General features: G+C 46.0%; 1 protein-coding gene and 1 long non-coding RNA gene across 6 annotated transcripts in view; one reads left to right on the top strand and one right to left on the bottom strand.

Moving 5' to 3' along the window:
- NPAS3 (neuronal PAS domain protein 3) overlaps positions 1–11,848 on the top strand; it is a 925,755-nt gene extending 913,907 nt beyond the window's left edge. For 3 of the 5 annotated variants that reach the window (XM_081547994.1, XM_081547996.1, XM_081547997.1), the window contains exons 9-11: positions 3,526–3,673; positions 7,551–7,666; positions 9,685–11,848. In XM_081547994.1, coding sequence (XP_081404120.1) covers positions 3,526–3,673; positions 7,551–7,666; positions 9,685–11,069 — 1,649 coding nt within the window. In that variant the 3' untranslated portion in view covers positions 11,070–11,848. Of the gene's footprint in view, positions 1–3,525; positions 3,674–7,550; positions 7,676–9,684 lie in introns of all 5 variants that reach the window. The other 2 variants (XM_081547992.1, XM_081547993.1) reach the window with 1 other exon arrangement.
- LOC145528856 (uncharacterized) overlaps positions 1–23,819 on the bottom strand; it is a 176,222-nt gene that overhangs the window by 71,727 nt on the left and 80,676 nt on the right. The gene's annotated exons all lie outside the window — the stretch shown is intronic.

The raw sequence follows: 23,819 nt of genomic DNA, 5'->3' as shown, positions 1-23,819 counted from the left end.
AGGCTGCAGTCCATGGGGTCGCTAGGAGTTGGACATGACTGAGCAACTTCACTTTCCCTTTTCACTTTCATGCATTGGAAAAGGAAATGGCAACCCACCCCAGTATTCTTGCCTGGAGAATCCCAGGGACGAGGGAGCCTGGTGGGCTGCCATCTATGGGGTTGCACAGAGTCGGACACGACTGAAGTGACTTAGCAGCAGCTGGGGAAGATTGAAGGCAGGAGGAGAAGGGGGCGACAGAGAATGAGATGGTTGGATGGCATATTGACTCATTGAACATGAGTTTGAGTAAACTCCAGGAAATAGTGAAGGACAGGGAGGCCTGGGGTGCTGCAGTCCATGGGGACGCAATGAGTTGGACACGACTTTACTGACTGAACAACAATAGGAGCTAACTCAGAGCCAGCCTTATCTCCAGCTATCTAGATTCCCATAAACATATGGGGGGTGTCATTCAGAAAACACTGATCCTCAGGAAACAGTCATGATCTAACACCGTGCTAGAATGTCTCCCTTTTCAGAATTCTGTTTGTCAGGCTGGCCCAGAGCAAATCAATGGATTAAGTCAAACTTATTTTCTTGAGCTGACGATGATAGGCCCCTGGATATGCTCTGTGGTGTTGACCATATTAAGTAAAGGCACTCAAGTAGCTCCTGATTCCCCAGGGGACCCCTTAGGGGTCCCCTCCTCCCCAGCCTTTTCACTACCACTTCCTCACTAAGCCTACCTGGCCTGCTTGTCTCTCACTGAGGTCTCCTCTCTTTGCCAGATGGCCCTTGGCCTGGGCGATAAATAATATCATGTAATCATGGATCCTAATAAAGTTGTATTTATCTTCTCAGGAAACACAGATGCACCTAATCAGATCCAGAGTCATGCTGCCCGAACCCAAAAAGGTGACACCACATCAGTCTTTTAGTAAATAAAGCCTTTCCATCCCTTCACAACACACCCATGGGGCCCACTCCCAAGGCTGATGTTACGCTGGTCATGCATTCCAGAAAGGAGATTTTGCTTCTTTGTTTATAAGTAAGAGAAAGTGTTATTAGGAAGGGGGTGATGATCTTTATGTTGATTCTGCAAATTCTTACTTGGCTTTATAATTTTTGTCACACTTTGCCCCCTTGCTATGCACTGCATGGGGCTTCCCAGGTGGCGCTAGTAGTAAAGAACCTGCCTGCCAATGCAGGAGACAAAAAGAGATGTGGATTCAATCCCTGGGTCAGGAAGATCTCCTGGAGGAGGGCATGGCAACCCACTACAGTATTCTAACCTGGAGAATCCCATGGACAGTAGGTTGCAAAGAGTCGGATACGACTGAAGCTACTGAACAACAACAAAGCACTGTACTGTGGAATACTTTTGTTGTTGTTGTTTTAATTTTTGCATGCTTTGGGTCAAATTCTAGTCCAAAATCCCCAGCTAGGCTGGGCTGGCCTAGCATCTCAGTGTTTTCTTCATGAGAACCCAAAAAGGTGTTTCTTCTTAGTCTCTTTGCCTTTATTAAAAAGAGTAGTACCATTTGAAATGAGCCCTTATTCCAGATACACAGCAGGAAGAATTATACACCAACCACTGACTGGGGTACTCTAAGTTTTCTCTGTGAAAATAGTGGGCAGAATTTCATAACCCATCGTTCCTCTATTAATAGTTAACCAGGCTGAGAGGATCTGAATAAAAGCACATCTTGTTGCATGCAACAATGGTTTGACAGAAGAGCTGTATGGCAGAGTCAGTATTTTACTGCTTTCAGCTTCACTACGCAGTTTTGTAGCCGGGGAAGCCATGCATGCAGAATGGCAGAACTTACAATTGCCTACAAAAGCAGAGTACAATCCTACCTGTGGAGCCTTGCCACCATGAGAAGGTGACAGTTGTGGGTTTTAAAAATACCCTAAACTGTAGAATAGTTTCAGAACAGAACTCATCACTCTTTGAAGCACTCATCAAAGCAAGCCATTTTCAAGCAACTGTTGAAACATAAGCATTAAGTTTTACAACCATCCACTTGGTGTATTTTGAGACCCAAAAAAATGGAGAATGGGAGAAAAGCATTGTAGTTTATGTGTTTATGGATAAAATATGTGGAGGTTTGATATTTGACCACTTTCAGAGCCAGGAAGAGTGGCTCAGACACAATGGGAAGAGCTTCCACAGCCTTAAACACAGCTCTTTTCCAAAGTGACTTCCCTTTACCCATCCACACCCCCCCCAAAAAAAATCAAAATGTACTTCATGAAACTATTGTATATGAAGCACTTATTAGCCATAATTAAATGGACAATATGAATTTACTACGTCTTTAGGACTCTGGCTTGTTCTGGTTTAGAGCAAGATGATTAATGCAAATACATATTACTTGAGATAACCATTTAGCAGCTAATTTAGCCAAATTTATTACAGCAGTTAGAGGTTTTTCATTTTAGCAGACGGAGACAAGGACATGCCAACAGTGGGCAGCGTGGACGAGTGCACACTGCCCTCTAGTGGCCAGTCAGCTGGCGCGCTGTTGGCGGGAGCGCAGTCACTGAGATTCCTATCCAAGCGATAACAGCAGGTTGGGCACGTTTCTGGCATCCTTTTAAACCCTTCCCATCCACAGCACTTTATTCCAGGGGCTAATTTACTGCACTTTCCCCCCTTTTACTAGCTCAGGAGTACCCAGATACAAATCAAATCCATTTCAACTTGGCAAGATTTTGGTTAAAGTATCACTTTTAACATCTGCATTTTAAAGCTCTCTTTCCGTTGTGTATTTAATGGCACCGTTTCACATTACTGATTGTTTTTACTTGTCCCTTCATTTGAGGCCATATTTCAGAGTCCGTGCGGAGCTGTCATTCTGTTTAGCTCTAGCCAAGTCAATCCTGAGCCTCCCTTAGGCCAGCCTTTCTCTTTGACTTGCTGAGGGAATGAATGTATTTTGTTCCAACGTTCAGCAAATTCTCCCCAGAATCTCCCAACTGACCCATGTAGATTTCAACTACATCTACATGCTATAAATGCTGTTCAACAGGATCAAAAGGTACCGATGTATAAGGGCACAGGTTGAGATGGCTCACGCTGAGGTGAAATGATCAAAGACAGAGGGGGAAAGCATCTCCGGAACCATTCAGATATCCAGAATCGCAGAGGGGGCTACCTCGAAGCCATGAATAAATCACATCCAGATTTGCCTGTGGTCCCATCTGACGTCAAACCCTCCCTTGACAACATCCACGCCGCGTTAAGCGTTCTGTGAGCCAGCAAGATCTGCAGTCCTGTTATCCTTCCTTTCACACCATGACTGCCCCAAATGGAATCAAGTCCTGCTGCAAACATAGTAACCCTAGCTCCAGAGCTGCCGCTCCACTGAATTGGTGATTTTGTTTGTCCTACTAATGGCATTCTACATTAGGCATACAGAGGGGCACCCCTGACTCGGTGCGGGACCTCCTCTTTCTAAGCTTCAGATTTTGCAGAGATGATGATCATTTCATCCCAGTCTTAACATGAATTGCCTTCTGTTTTGTCTTTTTCACTAGTGCTGAATAAGGGCCAGTGTGTGACCAAGTACTACCGTTGGATGCAGAAGAACGGAGGCTACATTTGGATCCAGTCTAGTGCCACCATAGCTATCAATGCCAAGAATGCAAATGAGAAGAATATCATCTGGGTGAACTATCTTCTGAGGTATATTTCCGAATTCTTTCTCATTCCTGTCTCAGTTATAAATCATAAAGCCTGATGGTTAATAGCTGACATGTTGTATTATCTTTTGACAGTATCTGGTGTGGAATTATATGGAAATTCTGCTTTTCTTTCCACAAGAGTCAAAGAAATGGGAAAGGATCAAAGTTATGTCAGTAGGGACTTCCAGGGCAGACCTGTGAAATGTTCACTAGTTCCTGGTCAGCCAACATTTGGGCGGCTTTGCAGAAGTTGCTTTGGTTTCCCCACAAACGTTCGCGCCAGATAAAGAACACACGTTTGCCTCCAGTGGAAACATTCAAAAAGCATCTCCTTCTCCCCGACACATTCTCATACTCATGAACTCCAACCCCTGCAAAAATGGTGTGAAAGGGTATGGAAAGAAGTGGCAGAGTTCATTATATTCCTCTTGCATCCCATCCCTTTGAAGCCCTGAGCAGATTACATAGGGTTAGATTCCTCAAGCACTCAAGTTTAGGTAAGTGAAGGGAGTCACTTCACCAGAATCGAGACAGTTTCAGTATACAAATGAAGAAGTCTTCTTTTGCCTGCTCTGTGATCTCAGGCAAGTGTTACCACTGCTTGAATGCATCCTCAAATTTATATCCATTATGCAGCCAAGCTCAACAGCTCCCTGAATTCCAGTGTGCAACACCATTCCTGTCTCCTTCCTCAAATGCTTGCTGCCTATGCATTCAGACGAGCACCACGGTAACCAAGACGAAGAGCCTGGGTGGTCTGCATCTGGGGACAAGCTGTCTGAGATCTTCTCCACCAATCCGGCCAGGAAACTCTCCAACTGCCCAGCCTGGCTCCCTCCCACCACCATCATTCCAGTCTTTGGTTTCTCTTGGCCTAAAGCCACCAAGCAAGGCCCACACGTGGCCTTAGGAGGTGAACTGCCAGTAGGTCTTCTGAATGGAAGTTGTGTTGCCCTTTGGCTGATCATCTCAACAGGGAGTACCCAAATCCCGTTTTTCTTTGAGACTGAGATGCTGACAGCTGTGGCTCATCAGCACGCTGACCCTTCCATGTGTTCGCCTCCATTGGTGACTTGAAGGCATGAATGTGCTTGCTCCCAATAGCATATCAATCAGAAGCTAATGATTATTGCTCTAGAGAGGGCTTTAATGCGTACCACTTAGAAGAGTCTTCATTCATCTACTTTTTCCTTTTTTTGACCTCTTCTACTCTACATTAATTCTCTCTGAAGGTAAAAGTATGGGTATTTAACGGGGCTTTCTCCAAAGCCTGCTTTTCATGCAAACTATGCTCTATGTTTGTGATACATTCAAGGTGGCTTCTGCTTCCAGGGAATTCTTTTACTTAGAGGTTTATGGAATAATCGCTCTAGGCAATGCAGAAGGTTATAAAAACTCACATGCCGAATAGAAAACAGAATAAGGTATTGTGGCATTGATGTTCATTGGCTAGGCAAAACTGGTGCTGTGCCAGGGAGATCCATTATTCTTAAAAATTAGATGTTGGTGGGACTTCCCTCGGAGAAGGCACTGGCGACCCACTCCAGTACTCTTGCCTGGAAAATCCCATGGACAGAGGAGCCTTGTAGGCTTCAGTCCATGGGGTCGCTAAGAGTCGGACACGACTGAGCGACTTCACTTTCACTTTTCACTTTCATGCACTGGAGAAGGAAATGGCAACCCACTCCAGTGTTCTTGCCTGGAGAATCCCAGGGACAAGGGAGCCTGGTGGGCTGCTGTCTATGGGGTCGCACAGAGTCGGACACGACTGAAGCGACTTAGCAGCAGCAGCAGCAGGGACTTCCCCGGTCCATGCTGCAACTAAAGATCCTGGGTGCTGCAACTAAGAACCAGTACAGCCAAACAAATAAATACAAATAAATATTAAAAACATTAGACATTAGTAACAGGGACACAGAAGTCTGAAAGATGGCTGTCCTCCAGCGGCTGGAACCTCGGGCGCTAAACTCATCCCATGGTTGTTCACCTGATTCAAGGAGATTTCTTCCCATATGGATCTGACTGCCTCATCAGCCTCAACTTCCTACTCTGCCCCCAAACAGAGGGAGAGGGGAGGGTTAGGAAGAGGTCAGTCTGTGCTACTCTGGAGCGACACTCTCGGTCCAGACAAGGATCCCATGATACAGGCTCATGAGCATTGGTTGCTCCTGTTCCACCCAGTTCCATCTGGAGAGGAAGGAAGCAATTTGGGTATCCAAGACCAGCCTCCTGGCTCAAAGAGCCTCGGCCTCAGGCCAGCCAGACCTGTTTCCACAGACCTGAAGACTCACAATGGGTACAATACTAGAAGACTGTCAGTTGGACTACAAGTAACTTGTGAAACCTTCATGGCAGCTGGACCACAGGAGGCTGAAAAAGATGAGCTCCAGCGAGAGGGAGGACCCCCCAGTCTGCCACTCACCAGGATCACGTCCTCGCCTGGAGGTCTACAAAGACAGGCCTTGGCCTTGGCCAGGCAGCAACTACTGAAGCTGGTTTTTCCCTCCCATGTTCTTATCCGTTGTTCCTCCCCGAGCAACATTTTCCTGCTCCCTCTCCTAGCAGAGTCCCTCACTTCTGGGCCCCCTCCAGGCTTGCAGTTCCCTGTTCTGAAATTACTTCAGTCATTTCCTCCAGTCTTCTTCCTATGCCCTCACAACACGTGGCAGAATCACAAAGAGACTATATAAGGCTTAAGGCCACCTTCCCACCATCGGCTCTGCTGATAGTCTAGAGAAGGCCCTGCTGCTGATACTAATTCACACTAAGGAGTAAATGCTAAATGCCCGATCATTTATCTTAGTGAATTAACACCCCCCACCCCCGGGATATTGGTGACTGTAGAGCAGTTACTGAAACAGTGACTCTTTGATAAAAGAATTTCACTAGAAATGAGCTAGGGAGCCAGTAATCATCAATGGTAGGTGTCTGGCTGACTGGCCATGATATCAACAGGACGACAGAAGAGGGCATTCTCCATTTGAAGGAAAGAGGCTTTCCTTGTACCTTCAGATTACAGTAACCTATCCTGCTTGGGTGCCAGGCTGTCCTTGGAGTGGCATTTCATGAAGATTGCTAGCTCAGACTGACCCAACACACTCCCTTTTCCAGGAGAGGCATTCTTCTGAATTAAAAATGGAACAAAAATTAAGCACTTTTGTGCAGATGGGGTTAGATCTATTCTGTTAGGGCCTCTTTCACACTGGGACTCTCCCCACTGCAATCAGATTTCAGCTAACAAGCCACAGGTGTACACCACATGAGCAGATGAAAATGTGATTGTAATGGGTGTGTTGACAGTTCAGTAGCCATAATCCAGGCAGCCCAAGGTGCACCTGTGCATCTGTCAGATCGTTAGGCGCTGGGGGCTCTGCCCCCCACTACCCCCCCCACACACACACACAGCCTCAGAGCCATCTGAACAGCTGAGGAGCTCCATCAAGGAGCCAACACAAGGGTACTGAAACGATGGCCTCAGTAGGAGCCCAGGAGAAGACAGGGCATGCCAGGAGGCAGGGGGATGAACTGTCGAGGGTACTTTGCGCATCCTCCGTTCCCCCAGGTGTGAGACAGGGTAGAATGTTAAGCAGTACGGCTCCCTGGCCCCCAGTGGTATCTGATTATTTAAAAGCTTTTCAGTGGCTTTCATGTAGCATTTGGGTATACAATCATTGTAGCAGGGTGCACCTGTACCCCAGCCATGCAATCCAAGCTTCTGTAAAAGTCCCGTGATGAGCTGAGAAATGATTTCATGGTTAGTCTTCCAAACTCTCTGAGCTCCCCAAAGTTTGGGGCACGGAAGTGGAAAAAGGATGGTCAAAAGCAAGCCATCCTGAATGGGTGTGTGCACTCCTGATGAACGCCTCCCTCCCCCACAGCAACCCCGAGTACAAGGACACCCCAATGGACATCGCACAGCTCCCCCACCTGCCGGAGAAAACTTCGGAGTCCTCGGAGACCTCCGACTCTGAGTCAGACTCTAAAGACACCTCAGGTATTACAGGTATTACAACTTCTCCATGTTCTGCGGTTAAGACTTGCCTTTCCAAAATGAGGGGTGGGCAATGGCCAGAGGGCCATCATCTGAATGAAACTGGTCAAATTTTATATAGAGAAGTAAGTCATGTCAAGGTATTACTCAGCCTTTCTCAACACACGTATGTGTATATACCACTACATGCATATGTACACATTATATATGTGTGTGTACATATATATAACACATATACTTATGTATGTGGTATTAAATAAATATATACATGTATATGGGCTTCCCTGGTGGCTCAGATGGTAAAGAATCTGCCTGCAATGTGAGAGACCTCGGTTTGATCCCTGGGTTGGGAAGATCCCCTGGAGAAGGGAATGGCAACACACTCTAGTATTCTGGCCTGGAGAATTCCTAGACAAAGGAGCCTGGTGGGCTACAGTCCACTGGATTCCAAAGAGTCGAACAGGAATGAGTGACTAACACACACATACATGTATATCAATATGTAAGATGATATACACATATGCATGTTGTGTTATGTATTAATACACATGGGTATATTATGGTATATAAATATATATACACAAATATATAGAGAGACTGATTGATTTAGCCATCACTTAATGTCAGCCCTCCATACAGAAGAAGCCCTGCCCTAACCCCATAGCTAGCTCCACCCTCGTTACCAGAGCAGACAGCAGGGCTATCTTTGTTGCTCCAAGACAGACTGTGACTTTGAGCCCCAAATGTTCAGATGCGCACCAAGCTGGGATGGAACCCCGAAAGTGGGATACGCAATGGCATCAGTAACTGACTCTTTCTTCGAGCTGGACTGTTAGTCATTTTCTGAATCTATGCTGAATAAATCCATGCTTTCCCTTTCCTAGTTATTTGGGGAAGCAGACTGAATAGTTCTTCAGAACACAGAAAAGTTAACATAAAAATTTACTTTTCCTCCAATCCCCAGTCCCATTCTACAGGCACACACAGATCCAGGGGGCACATAACTCAGAAAATTGACAACTGCAAAAATTCCTAAGCTTCTTCTAACCCAACCTTTTCCACTAAATAAAGGAAAGCCAGAGTAAGTGACGTGATTTGCTCAAGGTTCCAGTCCAGGCTTCCATCCAAAAGCATGTAGCAGAGCCATGAAATCAGCATCATCCCTAAATGTTTTGAGGTTATATTACTAAGAAAACCTATCCTCCCTAAAATGTAGCAGATGACTAGGGCTCCCCCACCACAAGCCCCATCCATTGGGAACCTGCTCCTGTGAACACATATCCCTCTACTCCAGACGGCCTCAGGGAGGCAGGAAGAGGTGAGGAGGTTCTTGATAGTTTTCTGCATTCATTTGAGGGTCTTCACTAGGGCAGAGTTCCAGAACAGACAATCTCTGCTCCTTATTTATACAGTATATAGCAGTGAACCAAAAAGACAAAAATTTCCCTGCCCTGTGGAGTTTGTATTCCAGTTGGGGGAAAAGACAGAATAAAAAATAAAACACACAATGAATCAGATGACATTCAGTGCTCTGAAGAATAATAACTCTAGGAATAGACAGTATGGTTTTTGATATGGAGCAAATATTTGCCAGTAGAAAAAGCACACCTCTTTGGGAGGTCACCTTGCAAAATCATCATTTTCCTGTGCCACTGACACCTTATTCCAGGTTATTCACGCTGATTCCCTGAGTATTTTTACAGAACTTCTCAAACGTTAAGGTGCCTAAGAATCACCTGGGGATCCTGTTCAAATGAAGGCTCCCATTCAGTAGGTCTGGGTGGACGCCTGGGATTCTGCATTTGGAACAAGCCTCCAGGTGATGGGGCCCGTGCACTCCCCCACCCCCTATAACCTCGGTCCTCACGAGAGAAAGCCCAGGCTTTAGGTTGCCGAAGTGCTGGAGCGAGCAGCAGCTCAGGATGGGACAGGACACCCAGCCCTCCCCTCCTCCTCCCCAGCCGGTGAGAGGTGCGCGTCGTGCTGCTAACCTGACATCTCCTGTGCCTCCCCCCACACAGAGGACAACGAGAACTCCAAGTCCGACGAGAAGGGGAACCAGTCGGAGAACAGCGAAGACCCGGAGCCCGACCGCAAGAAGTCAGGCAACACGTGCGACAACGACATGCACTGCAACGATGACGGCCATAGCTCCAGCAACCCGGACAGCCGCGACAGCGACGACAGCTTCGAGCACTCGGACTTTGAGAACCCCAAGGCGGCCGAGGACGGCGGCGGGGGCGGCTTCGGCGCGCTGGGCCGGATGCAGATCAAGGTGGAGCGCGGCTACGTGGAGAGCGAGTCGGACCTGCGGCTGCAGGACTGCGAGTCGCTGTCGTCGGACAGCGCCAAGGACTCGGACAGCGCGGGCGAGGCGGGCGCGCAGGCCTCCAGCAAGCACCAGAAGCGCAAGAAGCGGCGGAAACGGCAGAAGGGCGGCAGCGCCAGCCGCCGGCGCCTGTCCAGCGCGTCGAGCCCGGGCGGACTGGACGCCGGCCTGGTGGAGCCCCCGCGGCTGCTGTCGTCCCCCAACAGTGCCTCGGTGCTCAAAATCAAGACCGAGATCGCGGAACCCATCAACTTCGACAACGACAGCAGCATCTGGAATTACCCGCCCAACCGGGAGATCTCCCGGAACGAGTCGCCCTACAGCATGACCAAGCCCCCCAGCTCCGAGCACTTCCCGTCCCCGCCGGGCGGCGGCGCGGGCGCCGGGGGGCTGCACGTGGCCATCCCGGACTCGGTCCTCACCCCGCCCGGCGCCGACGGCACCTCCTCCTCCGCCACCGCCACCGCCCGCAAGACTCAGTTCGGCACGTCGGCCCCCGCGGCCCTGGCCCCCGTGGCCTCCGACCCGCTGTCGCCGCCGCTGTCGGCGTCCCCGCGGGACAAGCACCCCGGGGGCGGGAGCGGGAACGGGAACGGCGGGGGCGGTCCGGGCGCGGCCAACTCCTTGCTGTACACCGGGGACCTGGAGGCTCTGCAGAGGTTGCAGGCGGGCAACGTCGTGCTGCCGCTGGTGCACAGGGTGACCGGGACCCTGGCGGCCACCAGCACGGCCGCACAGAGGGTCTACACCACGGGCACCATCCGCTACGCCCCCGCCGAGGTGACCCTGGCCATGCAAGGCAACCTTCTGCCCAACGCGCACGCTGTTAACTTCGTGGACGTTAACAGCCCGGGCTTCGGCCTCGACCCCAAGACGCCCATGGAGATGCTCTACCACCACGTGCACCGACTCAACATGTCGGGACCGTTCGGCGGCGCGGTGAGCGCGGCCGGCCTGACGCAGATGCCCGCCGGCAACGTGTTCACCACGGCGGAGGGACTGTTCTCCACGCTGCCCTTCCCGGTCTACAGCAACGGCATCCACGCGGCACAGACTCTGGAGCGCAAGGAGGACTGAGCGGCGCCCCCTGGCGGCCTGGCGGGGGGCTCCGCCCGCCCCCGGAGGCATCGTCGGCGTTTTCGTTTAGACCTTTGATTCTAGCACTTTGAATTCGAGCAGGTCAGCATCTTCTCTTCGCCACGACGGTCCCCGTTCCACCCGCTTTTCTTTCTTTCACTGGACTCATTCTTTCCTGTAAAGATATTTTTTATTTTGGGGGCCTTCAGAGGGTCAGAAGACCGGTTGCCTGCCCTTTTGTCTTCTTCTGAGATGTGTGTTGGGTTGTTTTGCTCTCTTTTGCATCTTTATTGAGATGTCTTTCATGTGTATATGCCTCTGCCATAGAATACTCAGTCTTGTGGTCAAGAGATTTCTCAAGTGACAACCATTGGGTGTTCTTCGTAAAGATCTTGATATGATCAAGATTGAAAGAGACAAGCATAAACAATGTGCCCTGTTTGACTAAGTCAAATGAAATGGGGTGGTGTTTTGTTTCTGTTCCTGATTCCTTTGAAAATAGGGGGATAGCATTTTAGAATTTTATGCAGAATTTAATTCTCTTTTTATGGTTAAGATTTTAAGATTTTCTTACTTGCACATAAAAATAATTTGGGTTCTTAAGCTTAATTTCTGGCCTGTGACTAGAATGTTTAAAAACAAAAAGTTGGACTAAATGTTAATTACTGAAACATTAACTTAATTTCTAAAACCATGGTGCTATCATTTATTAATCTGTAATGTTGTCATACAAAATGCAGCTCCTGGGCTGGGTTTTGGAGAAAAACAAACAAAAAGTGTGTTCTGTCCTGGTCTGGAGTCCATTGCTGCAGTCTCCTTGGTTAGTTAAGACAAAGCCCTCATTAACGTTTGCTGCAGGACTTAAAATTTACCTCCCAACTAACAAACATAGCCTCACATTAAATTTAATGGGTCAGGAAAGCCCTTTTTAAAAGGGCTTTTGGAAAACTCAATCAAACTGACTTGAGGAGCAGTTTAGGTACATTTTGCCTTTTGTTGAGCTTTTTTCCTTTCCTTTTCTCAGTCTAACTGAGGCTAATTTTTACAACTTCAATAACATTTCAGAGTAAAACAAGGAAAAAATATTTAACTTTTTTTTTTTTTTTTCATTTCTTGCTTTAAAAAAGGAAGGTTGTATTTGTGTTTTGGGGGACTGATTTGATGGATTTTTTTTCCCCTTTGGTTCTTTTCTATCTAGGTTGGAACCAATAAGGTTTAAAACTAATGAATGGGTTAAAATAAGCTTCAAACAGATAACTGCAACTGAAAACTGCACATTAAGTTTTAAAAAAAAAAAAAGAAAAAAAAAGAAAAAGGAAAAAAATATCCTATTTTGTCTTCGTTGCCAGAAATCAGTGTAGTGTCAAACACTCCAAATGACTGTCAAGTATAAATTCTTCTTCCACTCCATTTTTGGCAGCTGTTTGTTAAGGCATCTAATAACAGATGTGAGAACTGTAACGTGTGCGCTGTGTAGTGTCCTTGGCCGTCAGTCCATTGCAGTTTCCATGTGTGTTTCTATATGCAGTATATACTAAGCTAATGTAGTTGTTTTGTCCTTTGTCTTCTCTGTGCTCTATCTCTAGTCTGGAGTGGTACAGTCCCATTCCTGCAGTCCTAGTGAATCAGTGATTCTTGGGGGTTAGTGATTTTTGTGTGGTGGCCTTCCTCTGTAACGTCACCCTATGCTGCTTCTACTGTCTGTGACTCTTCCGTTCCACTTCTTAAGATTCCTGCTGTTGCTTTACTGGTGTATATTCTCCTGACCTCTCCCCTGTCTGTCCCTCTCTCTCGTCTCCCCTTTTCCCGCCTCGTCTCCCCACCACCCCAACTTCTCCAAAATCTTTTTCATTCTCAGAGATAAAAAGACTCTTAACTAGCTCAAGGTTAATGGAGCCATTTTTTCCCACAACGGAATTCTGGGTACGACTCTTTCTTCTGCAGTGCCACGCAACGCACTGAAGAATACTGCTCAGATGTATGAAATAAATTGATGCCATATAGCCTCAGTTGTTAACATTCCCAGAGTCCCTTGTGCTCTACCTATAAGCAGTGGGTGCTTTTCTTTGGTTTCTTTCCAGGTTGGCTGATGGAGCAATATATAAAGCAATTTACCAGTGAGACAGAAAATTATTTCAAAGGTCAACCAACATTTTTTAAAAACAAAAGGGGAGGGGGGGATGGACTATAGAATTGTCATATATATTTGTTTATGTGTGCAATGCTAATAGAGTAACTCGGCTGTCCTTTGAATATCACTGTGTGGAGTGGATTCCTTCTGGCCCTCGGATTCCATGAGTTGGGCCCAAACCACTGTGGAATAGTAACAAAAAAAAAAAGTTTAATGCCACAAATTTTAATAGTGAGTGCTTACTTGAAGGATCTGAGTAGTTTTAGAAGGTAAAGAAGGCCAATCATGAAATTTAAAGATTAATTTTGGAAGCTCTACTCTAGCTATCGAACAATCAAAGGAACGCACCTATCAGCTACAAAGAACAGCTAGACAGCTGTTATTTTTTTTTCTTTTATAAATGTTTCTGTGTTGTGTCAGAATGATTTCTGGTGATTTAAACTAACAGATAATCACAGCTGCTGTCTAAATCCATAGTGTTAAAATTACAAAATGAAAAAAAAAAAAAAACACTTCATTACCTGTGAAGACTGTGTCTGTGTTTTTAACTATTTCTTGTACAAATATATGAAAACTTTTATGAGGAGACTGGTGCCAAGTAGCTGAATAATGGGGAAAGGGATATTCTGTTCGTAAAAATCTTAGCAGTGTTACCAACTCTACAATATATATATAAAAAGATTAAAACGTTACAAAGCGACAGCTATGGTACATTTGTTTTGTGTGAAGCTAACCCGGACCTAACTTCCTGAGTGCCTGGCTTATTTTGAAACATTTTTTTTCATTGACCATTGATAATGCTGCAAATCAGAAATGTACATACTTCATTTACAACAGGGTTCTTTTTATACTTTTGTAGATTCTCATACATGTCACATACATGGTTGTCTTTATGTAACTTAATTTTTCATCCGCAGGTGCCATTTTCATAATAAACTTCTCTTGGATTTGTTACTATCTGGCATCATTTCTTTTACATGTAACCATCCTAACTAATGAATGCTGGTAGTATTTGTTTAAGCAGGTACCTTGGTCAATATTCTTGATTTAAAAAAAAAAAAGAAAAAATTTTAAAGCGTCCATATTTTTGCTAGTTTTGGACAAAATGCATAGCTTGTGTACCGATGAGGCTGACAAGGCACAGATTAAGATGCTAATCCAAATACTACACCAAACTTGCAACCATCCTAAATTTTCAGCTACCCAAACTCATTGTCATATGAGCATTGCTATGCACATTATCAAGGCTGAACAACAGGCCTGCAACATTAACCACTATGGGAAGTGTGCATTTTTTTCTTGATTAATGCACAGTAAGTGGTGACAGTTTTCATACATTAATCATTTAAAATGCACTCGATATTTTCATTTATTACAAGCTGTAATGTATAACCAACTGTTCCATTGCTTATAGCTTCTCTTTATACTAAATATGCATTTTCTTTCTCCAGACAAGCCAAGTAAGTCATGATTGTGCTGTGTTATTGGGTAGGTCAGCACCCAGCCCGTCCCGCTTTGAGGCAGGTCAGCTGGCTAACTCCAAAAAATAAACAAAGGGAAAAAACTTCAGCTGTTATCTAAAAGTTAAGGATGCAGGTGGGTCACCTGTTAAGTCTGTGCACTCCAGAAAATGAAGACATGGATGGGTTCAGCGGAAAGAAAAGGTAAATACTTTGTCCAAAATCTCCCGACTGTTGTAAATATCATGTCCTACTTTGAGTCTCCAGTGACATTTGCCAATTCAAGGGTACTTTTGGTTAATGGAGACTGGTGGATATGGTAATGTGGTTATGGTTGTGGGTCTCTAGATCTCTTCAGTAGGCCCTTTCTGGATCCCCAGAAATAAGTACTTAGAAATAGGAAGACAGTGACTGAGAATACAGAACTGGGTTCTCTCAACTACTTTGCCAAAATGAATCTTTCCATTTTGCCCTTGAGAGTCAGAAGAATTTAGTAGAGCAAGATTGAGAAGCAGACAAATTGATGCAGCTGGAAACACAATCCTGAACAGATGACAGTGAGTGTTGAAGCCAGCTTACCCAAGGCACTCTCTCTCAAGATGTTGGCTCTTAGCTGTGAGTTGTGGCTTCCAGAGCTTTGCATGGGGGCGGGGCTACCAAGGCAGAGAGCGGACTCTCTGTTGGCCCAATGATGAAGTTGGTTGGCCATAACCCTTTAATTCTGGACACCCGTTCAGCCCTGAGATCTGGAGCTAGTAGCAGTTGGCAGCTGAAAAGGGGAAGTCAGATATAGTGATGGGTGAACTGAAACCTTCACAATATTTGGAGCTTCTGCAACAGAGATGGTAGAAATACTGGATTCTTACACAAGCTCAGGCATCCTTAGCATCATGTTTCCTGTCCTTTATTTGTACCCACCCATGCTAAAAAGTCTGTCACTAATGAAAGAAAGAACATTTCTTCGCCAAAAAAAGAGGAAGAGAACTCTGGGCACAGACCCCTGACAACGGGGCAGCCCTGCCACTTCCCCAGCCAAGGAGCTACCAGCCGAATGGGAGCCCTGAGCTCCCCAGAAGCTTCCCCAGGAACTCTTCCCTCACCGGGCTGGCAGCAAGTTGCTTTGCCAAGACTTCGGTGTGCAAGTGATGGACGAAACAGGGATCTAAAGCCAGCTCTCTGTATCTCTTCTTCCCAGCTGATACGAATACTTATTTATTTGACAATGAGAAACAATAGCAACATAAAGTAGCAAGCAGGACAAGAGGGAAGACATACATTCAGTTGAGCATAAAGAAACTGGTCTTAGGGGCCTTCTCCGGTGGTCCAGTAGCTAAGACTCCATACTCCCAATGCAGGTTCAGTCCCTTGGTCAGGGAACTAGATTCCATGGGCCACAACTAATAGTCCCCAAGCCACAAATAAAGATCCTGAATGTGGCAACTAAGACTCAATGTAGTCAAATAAAAACAAAAGAAAGAAACTACTGTTAGTCCTTTTGGACTGTAACTCTTACCCATCTTTGCCTACTCCTAGACAAAGCATATTTACGTTGACCGTATTTAAAACAATTTGAAACCAAATTGGCCTATGCATTGCATTGAAAGTAAGAGATCACATATATTTTCAAGCCCAGAAGAGAGTCTGTTCAAGCTAAGAGGATTGTTATCCAGGTTCAAAAATTAGAGTGAAAGACTTGGGAGAGAAGGAAAAAAAGCTTTGCTAATGCTTCATTTCATGTAATGAAAAAAGGGCAAATCTTGTTCATGAGCATGATTCCCAAAGAATGATGACAACTAGCAGCCTTCAGAAACAATTCTGGGATGCTAAGGTAAGTTAACACCCTTAGACGCTTCCGCTTTGCTGTTTCTCCTAGGAAACCATTGTAAAGAATGGGGCTGACCTGGTAAATTCACCACAGACACAAATCATGGCTTGTTCATTTTCATGTCTCCTCCACAGCCTAGCTCAATGATTTATGAATAGTTTTGGCTCGGTGAAGATCTACTGAACACTGATGGATGAAGACACACGGAAAAATAAAGATGAAACGTAACTTGTCGAGAGACAGAGATTCTGTGAGAAATGTCCATGTGGTTTGGCAGGATGACTTTGAGTTTCCACCAGGAAAGGAATGGCAAAATGGATAAGTTAGTGAGTTCATTCATTCCTGCCTTCTTGGGTAGTCCATATGGCTGGCCATCAAGAAATGTTGGTTGGAGGATGTGTGTGTGCACCCACAATACTATTTAATCTGTATTCAACAGTAAGCCAGGTACCACGAAAAGAGAAAGGAGGAAGAGGAAAGAGCCCATGCAGTCATTAACTGACTTAGTAAACTTTGACATCACAGCCCATGGACAGCTAGACCAGAGGATCTTAGATTCACCAGAAGGTATCCCTTAATAGTGTACCCTCATAGATGAGCGGTGAGCTGTCTGAACTCAGTCATCATCCAGAGACTCTTAGCAACTGAGAGAAACTCTCTCGTGTAGAAATCACATCTCCCTGATTCTAGTGGCCAGGGTCTTTCCGGCCTTATGGATTAACATACTTAGAAGGTGTTGAACTGAAACCTTCCCTCTGGAGTTGCCCAGACTAAATCTCAACCCTCTGCCATCTGAATGGTTTCCAAATATGTGAAGATGGATATCAGAGTTTCAGTAAATCTCTAGGGTAACTATCACCTGTTCTTTTCACGGCTCCTCCAATGGCACTGTGGGGGATCCCTCTGCCATCCTAGTCACCCTCATCTGGGTGCACCAGGATCTGTCAAGACCCCAATCTGGTTTCCTAGGGCCAGCTTACGGCCACCAACTGGGTACTGGCTCCAAACACCAGAAATTTATTCTCTCCCAATTCTGAGGACCCGAAGTCTGAATTCAAGGTGTCACGCAGGTTGATTCCTTCTTAAGGGCTCTGATGGAGAGTCTGCTCCTTGCTTCTCTCCTATTTTCTGCTGGGAACCAGCCCTCCTGGGCATTCCATGACACATCACTCTGATCTCTGCCTCCCCATCACTGGGCCATCATCTCCCTGTCGCTGCATCTTCACATGGAGTTCTCTCCACCATGTGCATCTCTCCCTTTCCAATAAGGACACCAGTCATATTGGATTCGGAGAAGGCAATGACAACCCACTCCAGTACTCTTGCCTGGAAAATCCCATGGACACAGGAGCCTGGAGGGCTGCAGTCCATGGGGTCGCTAGGAGTCAGACATGACTGAGCGACTTCATTTTCACTTTTCACTTTCATGCATTGGAGAAGGAAATGGCAACCCACTCCAGTGTTCTTGCCTGGAGCATCCCAGGGACGGTGGAGCCTGGTGGGCTGCCGTCTATGGGGTCTCACAGAGTCAGACACGACTGAAGCGACTTAGCAGCAGCAGCAGCAGGGACATATTGGATTAGGGCCTACCCTATACCCATAGGACCTCATCTTAATTAATTGCACCAATGATCCTACCCTGAGAAGGAAATGGAATTAAGGCCACATGCTGAGGTACTGGGGGTTAGACATCAAGTCTTTGGAGGATGCTATTCAACCCATAACAGCCCCTTTTTAAAACATGGCACCCTGGGTCAATCACAGGGCTCCAGATGTTATTTGGTGCCTGCCTGGGCTACAAGTCCTATTACAGCTCCTGCTCAGGACTCTGAGCTTTTGATTAAAACAGACTGAACCCGAAGTCACTTCTTCGCAGCCAAACCAACTGTTATTTCATCTTGAGCTTCTAGTCAACCAGAACACCTTGATCTTTTCACAAAGCTTTGATAAGGAAGGTCTCCCACCTCCAATATGTATATAGCCCTCATGTAATGCTGGCATGTTCTTAGGCGAAAAGCAGTTTAAGGAAAGAAGTTCCCTCATTCCCGAGGCATGGAAGGTGAGCAAGGCTCTGTCCCTGTGAAAACATTGCTCATTTTCATTATACTCTCTGTGCCCCCCAAGACATCTTCACCCAGCCCTGCTAGAGAGGAGGGACCTGGCCCCAACCTTTGTGAACTCTGAAAGTGAAAGTGTTAGTCACTCAGTCGTGTCCAACTCTTTTGCCACCCCATGGACTGTCGCCTGCCAGGCTCCTCGGTCCACGGGATTCTCCAGGCAGGAATACTAGAGTGGGTAGCTGGTCCCTTCTCCAGGGGATCTGAACCCTGGGCTAGAAGCACATAATGCATCTGTAACAAATTCCCAATGGGTTACTCTCTTGTGAATAAACTGAGGCAGGGAAAAAACAACCATGAGAAGGAAATGGAAAGAATTAGAGAAACTACTGCACCAGCCATTTCACAGGAGCAGAACTGGGGCGAGATGCCAAGATCGCTGACACATACATGTAAAATCATCCACTCGAAAGTTGAATACAAATCATAAGGCCAAACACATTAACTTTCTGAAAATGGGTAGACCTCCTTTTGGACCTCCTTTCATGGACCAAAATCAAAGTGATTAGTGTAAGATTGGCTTGTACTTTCCTGGGGACAAAGCACAGTTGTTTTTTGTTCTGTTCATTTCTCTACTGGCAGCCACGAGATACACCAATAGGAGTGACCCAGATAATGTTCCTCTGTTGAAAATTTTCTAGGATAAAATTAATTTGTTTTAAAAATAATATATGCAAATCTCTAAAGCCACTTTAAGGGGGGAAAAAAGGAGCAGAGGGTAAGGAGGTGGCTCTTCCTTGTACTGAAGGAGTTCTTAGATTTATAGCGGAAGTGTCAGAAACAGGATGCAATATTCCCGTGGACCCCCCACCTCCCCCCAAACAAAACCATTATACCCTTGATGAATTATTGACTTTAGAGTTTTATCTGTGCCATGAATAATCACAAACTTGGGAGTCTCAGGGCACAGTTCATAAACAAATAATTATATCACAATGATAATTTTTCAGGAATTACAACATCAATCATGGCCATGTTATTATCAAGTACATTTTCTGGTCGCCTCTATTCATCAAACCCTCCTCCCTCTCCACCCTTCCGCACCACACAAGCAAAACTCATCACCAGATTGCCTCTTATTTACACATCACTCAAAGCAAGACAGAGCAGGCACACACAAAATGGGCCAACCCAGCATTTATGAGAGATGAGTTTTCATTAAGAAAGTTCAAATTAAATGCATTGAGAAAGATGGAGGGGGAGAGAATTAATTATTCCAGACTCCCCAAAGAAGCTTCTTTGAAAAGATCTTATTTGGAAGATAAAAATCAGATGGAAGGTTTATTCCATTTCAGGCAATACTAATACAGTAAAAGGAAAAAAAAAGTCTCTGAAAGCCAAAGAAGTAACAGCCATGCAATAATGTACCCCTTTTTAAAATAACAGTGATACGTATGCATCCAGCTTGGGCCCTGTTCTACAGCTCCCTTCTTCAGTTGGAATAGGTGAGTGGCAGTGGGGATGGAACTCAGAACAGGTGTAAAGCCCTTGCTCAAGTCTCTATTTGAGTCAGGAATAGAGATGCTCAGAATGTTTGGGTCTAAACCACTTTCCCAAGACTATTGCAGAAGATTAATAATTCCAAACACAGTAATTGTTTGTGTTTTTCATAAAGCACCCACAGTCAAACTGCCTTACTGAGTAATTTAACATCACTTAAGGTCATAGGCCTACTTTCCCACTATGAGAGGTACAGCTCACAATTCAGAAGAAAAATAGCAAAACGACATAGAACAAGTACCGTCTTCAGAGAAGAGTTTGTACAATAGGGTTAAATCCAGGTTAAATCCATAGTACAGTGATGCTTATTGGCCTCTGCTTCTAACTGGCAGGCCACGCAGACAATGCTAGGCAATCCAGAATGACGGAGAGGGAGGAGCCCTGGAAGGAGAACCCAACCCATGCACCTGAGACAGTCCAGTGAGTGCCCCAGTCACACCTCATTCTGAGGGCAGCCCTTGGGGATGTATGGCCTGCACTTAGATCAGATTCTCCTCTCCTTGGCATCAAACTGGGTCTAGGGAAAGGTAGGGCTGGTGCCCGCCGCTGCTGCCACTCTGCTCCACCAGCCCTGGCACCAGGCGACCCACGGGGCAGCTACGGCTTTCAGGCTCCTGTTTTATTTCCTTGAAAACCTGGTCTGCCCTCTCTCTCTACTGCTCTCATTACAACCTTCCAGTTCCTTGAACGAACATACCTGGCCTGTTACAGGTCACCCTGCCTTAAGGCCAATCTTATTTAATATACAGACTCACTAAAAAAAAAAGGGGCAGTGGGATGGCAAGCAGAGATGATGCCAGTCCATGGCCCAGAAAGCTGATAAATATGCAGCTTCAAAGCCCCATTCTCGCCAGCCTCCCCTTGTCTCCAGAGCCTCCTCCCTCGCCCCTACCACAACGCACGACCTTTCCTTGCTCCCTAGGCCGGTGCTGGGAGAGGCTCCCTCCCTCCCGCACAGATGACCAGTCCTTCCACTGTTCCTCCTGAGGCACAGTTTGACTTCCTTCAGGTGCCTCCTCCTCTCCCCTTCCTCCCCACCCCCAGGCACCCCACTTGGCATGAGGAGGCCCTCCAAGCCAGCCAATAAATCAAAGGTCCTTTGGGGAAATCTTCCCTTTTTTGAAAGGTGGGGAAGGAACTGACTGTAAATTATTAACATTTTCATTTGGGGATCACAACTACATGATCCAAACATTGCACATCAGCCTCTGATGCAAGCTCTGGGACCCTGAGACTTGGGTAAGCCCCGAGCATCCTCTCCCTGGAGAGGGGAGCAGGGCAGTGGGCAAGGAGGAGGAAAACCAGACAGCTCGCAGAAGCCCTGAGTTTATAACCCAGCCAACGAAGCCGACAGCTCTCTACACTGGCAGAGTCCTCCTGGCACGAGTGGCTTTTGTAGTCCCTGTTGATTCAGCTAAGAGGCCTCGGTCCCCACACACCTGGGATTCACACACCTCAGCACACACCTCTGCTCGGGAGACACGTGGGGCTGAAAAAGACTTACGACAATTAAAAGGACATTTTCCCCAATATATAAATCGAACTGCTATTTCCTTAATAGTATTTTCAGGATGAGGACACTAGCGATTATTTTTCATTTTTTAGCATTGTGAATAAATTAAAAGAAAGCTCAAATTTATTTCTCCAGTATTTACACATGACTCTCCTACATGCTACACTGGAATATTTACATAGAGGTTCCCAAGTTAGAGACATTTTTCAGACATTGATTAATCTATAATTCTTTGAAGTAAGAAAGCATTATTATCTCCACTTTACAGATGTGGAAACTAAGACACAGAGGTTAATGACTTGCCCAGGGGTCAGACATCCAGTCAATTGCAAGAGTGGATTTTAAACAGAAGCTCCCCTCTCTGCTCTTAGGCTTAATTCAAGTTTCTTCTTAGCTCATGTGCCCTGTTCACATCACAGCTGTCTCCTGCATCTGGCCACCTCTTAAATCTTGCCTTAAGACCCTTAATATGCTTTTTGAAAGACCCATGCTTTCCTTACCTACTGTCAGCGTTTGCCCTCTCCTATTCATGCCTTTGCTCATAAGTAAGAAATGACAGTTCCTTTCTGGAGCATTTTGTAAGGGTTTTGCATCACTAAATAGTACTATTATTTTCTTAATTTTTAAATAATAAATATAAGCCCTACAGTTGTGTTTAAAACTAGATAGAATCTGTTGTTTCGTTTGATTTCTGGCGGTTGTCCTACAGTTAATTCCGTGAGAATTTACACAAGCCAGTCAGGGAATATAAAGATGAATAAAGCATTACCCTCTGCCCTTAGGTTGTTCACAAAGTAGGGAAGGAGACAAATGTAAAAGTTAATCATTACAACGGCCTGACAACAGGACAGACAGACATACAGACCGGGTGTTAGGGGTGCACGGAGTGCTGGCAATTAATTCAGGCTGTGAGGCCAGAGAAGCCTCTCAGGGGTGGTGACACTTAAAGTAAGTATTGGAAGATGCGTCGGAGCTAATCATGGTGCTACGGGAAGAGTGATTCCTGGAAGGCACAGGCCCAGCAAGGAGCAGGAGAGAGTCTGCAAAGACCCCAATAGGCCAGAATCTGGCCACACCCCCACACCATGTGTGCAGGAGCAGCTAGAAGTCAGCCAACAAGTGCATAGAATGAGTTTAACCCAAGCTTTGCTAGCCAAGCCCTGTGCCCTCGTGCAAGGGTGCACACTCCCAATGGAAAGGGACCTTGTAGAGGTGGGTGGGTGGGTGTGGGTGTGAGTGTGCACACACTCCTGTGTGTGCAGTCACATCCGACTCCTTGCAATGCTATTGACTGTAGCCCACCAAGGCTCCTCTGTCCATAGAATTCTCCAGGCAAGAATAATGGACTGGGGTGCCATTCTCTTTTCCAGGGGATCTTCCCAACCTAGGGATCAAAACCACATCTCTTGCATCTCCTGTGTTGCCAGGTGGATTCTTTACCACTGCGCCACCTGGGAAGCCAGAAAGGGACCTTGTCCTCACATAAAGGCACACTCCACTCACCAAGCGTTCCTTCTGCCTTTGCTGACCAACAAAGGGGTAGCCTCTTCTTGTTCATACAAAGGAGCCCTGAGAGGGACTACCCTTAAGACTGCATCGAGGAGTTTGAGTGATCTTGCATGGGCAATGGAAAGTTCAAAGGATTTTATTCAGACAAGTAACATAATAGGGTTTTTTTAATTGGAAAGGTCAGTGTGATGGCCATTTGAAGGACAGCCTGGGTTAAATAGAGGCAGTCAGTAATATCCCAGATGATAAAGGATGAGGTCCTGAGTGAAAACAGTGGTGAGGCTTCAAGGGAAGGGGTGGCTTGAGAAACTCAAGGAAGAGGACTTGGTGATTAGTTACATATGGAGAGAGATTATGGAAAGAAAGCAATAAAGGATGGCTGCCAGATTGCTGGCTTTGAGATGGATGTTTACCATGATAGCCAGAGAATACAGCAGAAAAGAAAGGTTTAAGAGAGTGAGTGAGTAGGAGGAGTGGAAGACTTCCATTTTAGATGTGATAAGTTTCAAGTTCTAATGGGGAATCCAGGTAGAAATGTCTAGTAAACAGTTGGGAAAATAGCTCTAGATCTTTGGGGAAATGTCTGTTTTAAAGATATAGGACCAGAGGGACTCCTCTGGTGGTCCAGTGGCTAAGACTTAATATTCCCAAGGCAAGGGGCCCAGGTTTGACCCCAGGTCAGAGAACTAGATCCT

Source organism: Giraffa tippelskirchi, chromosome 12 (assembly GCF_054371585.1).
Source record: "Giraffa tippelskirchi isolate mGirTip1 chromosome 12, T2T-mGirTip1v1.2.pri, whole genome shotgun sequence".
NCBI lineage: Eukaryota > Metazoa > Chordata > Mammalia > Artiodactyla > Giraffidae > Giraffa > Giraffa tippelskirchi.
This window is presented reverse-complemented; position numbering and strand designations above follow the sequence as displayed.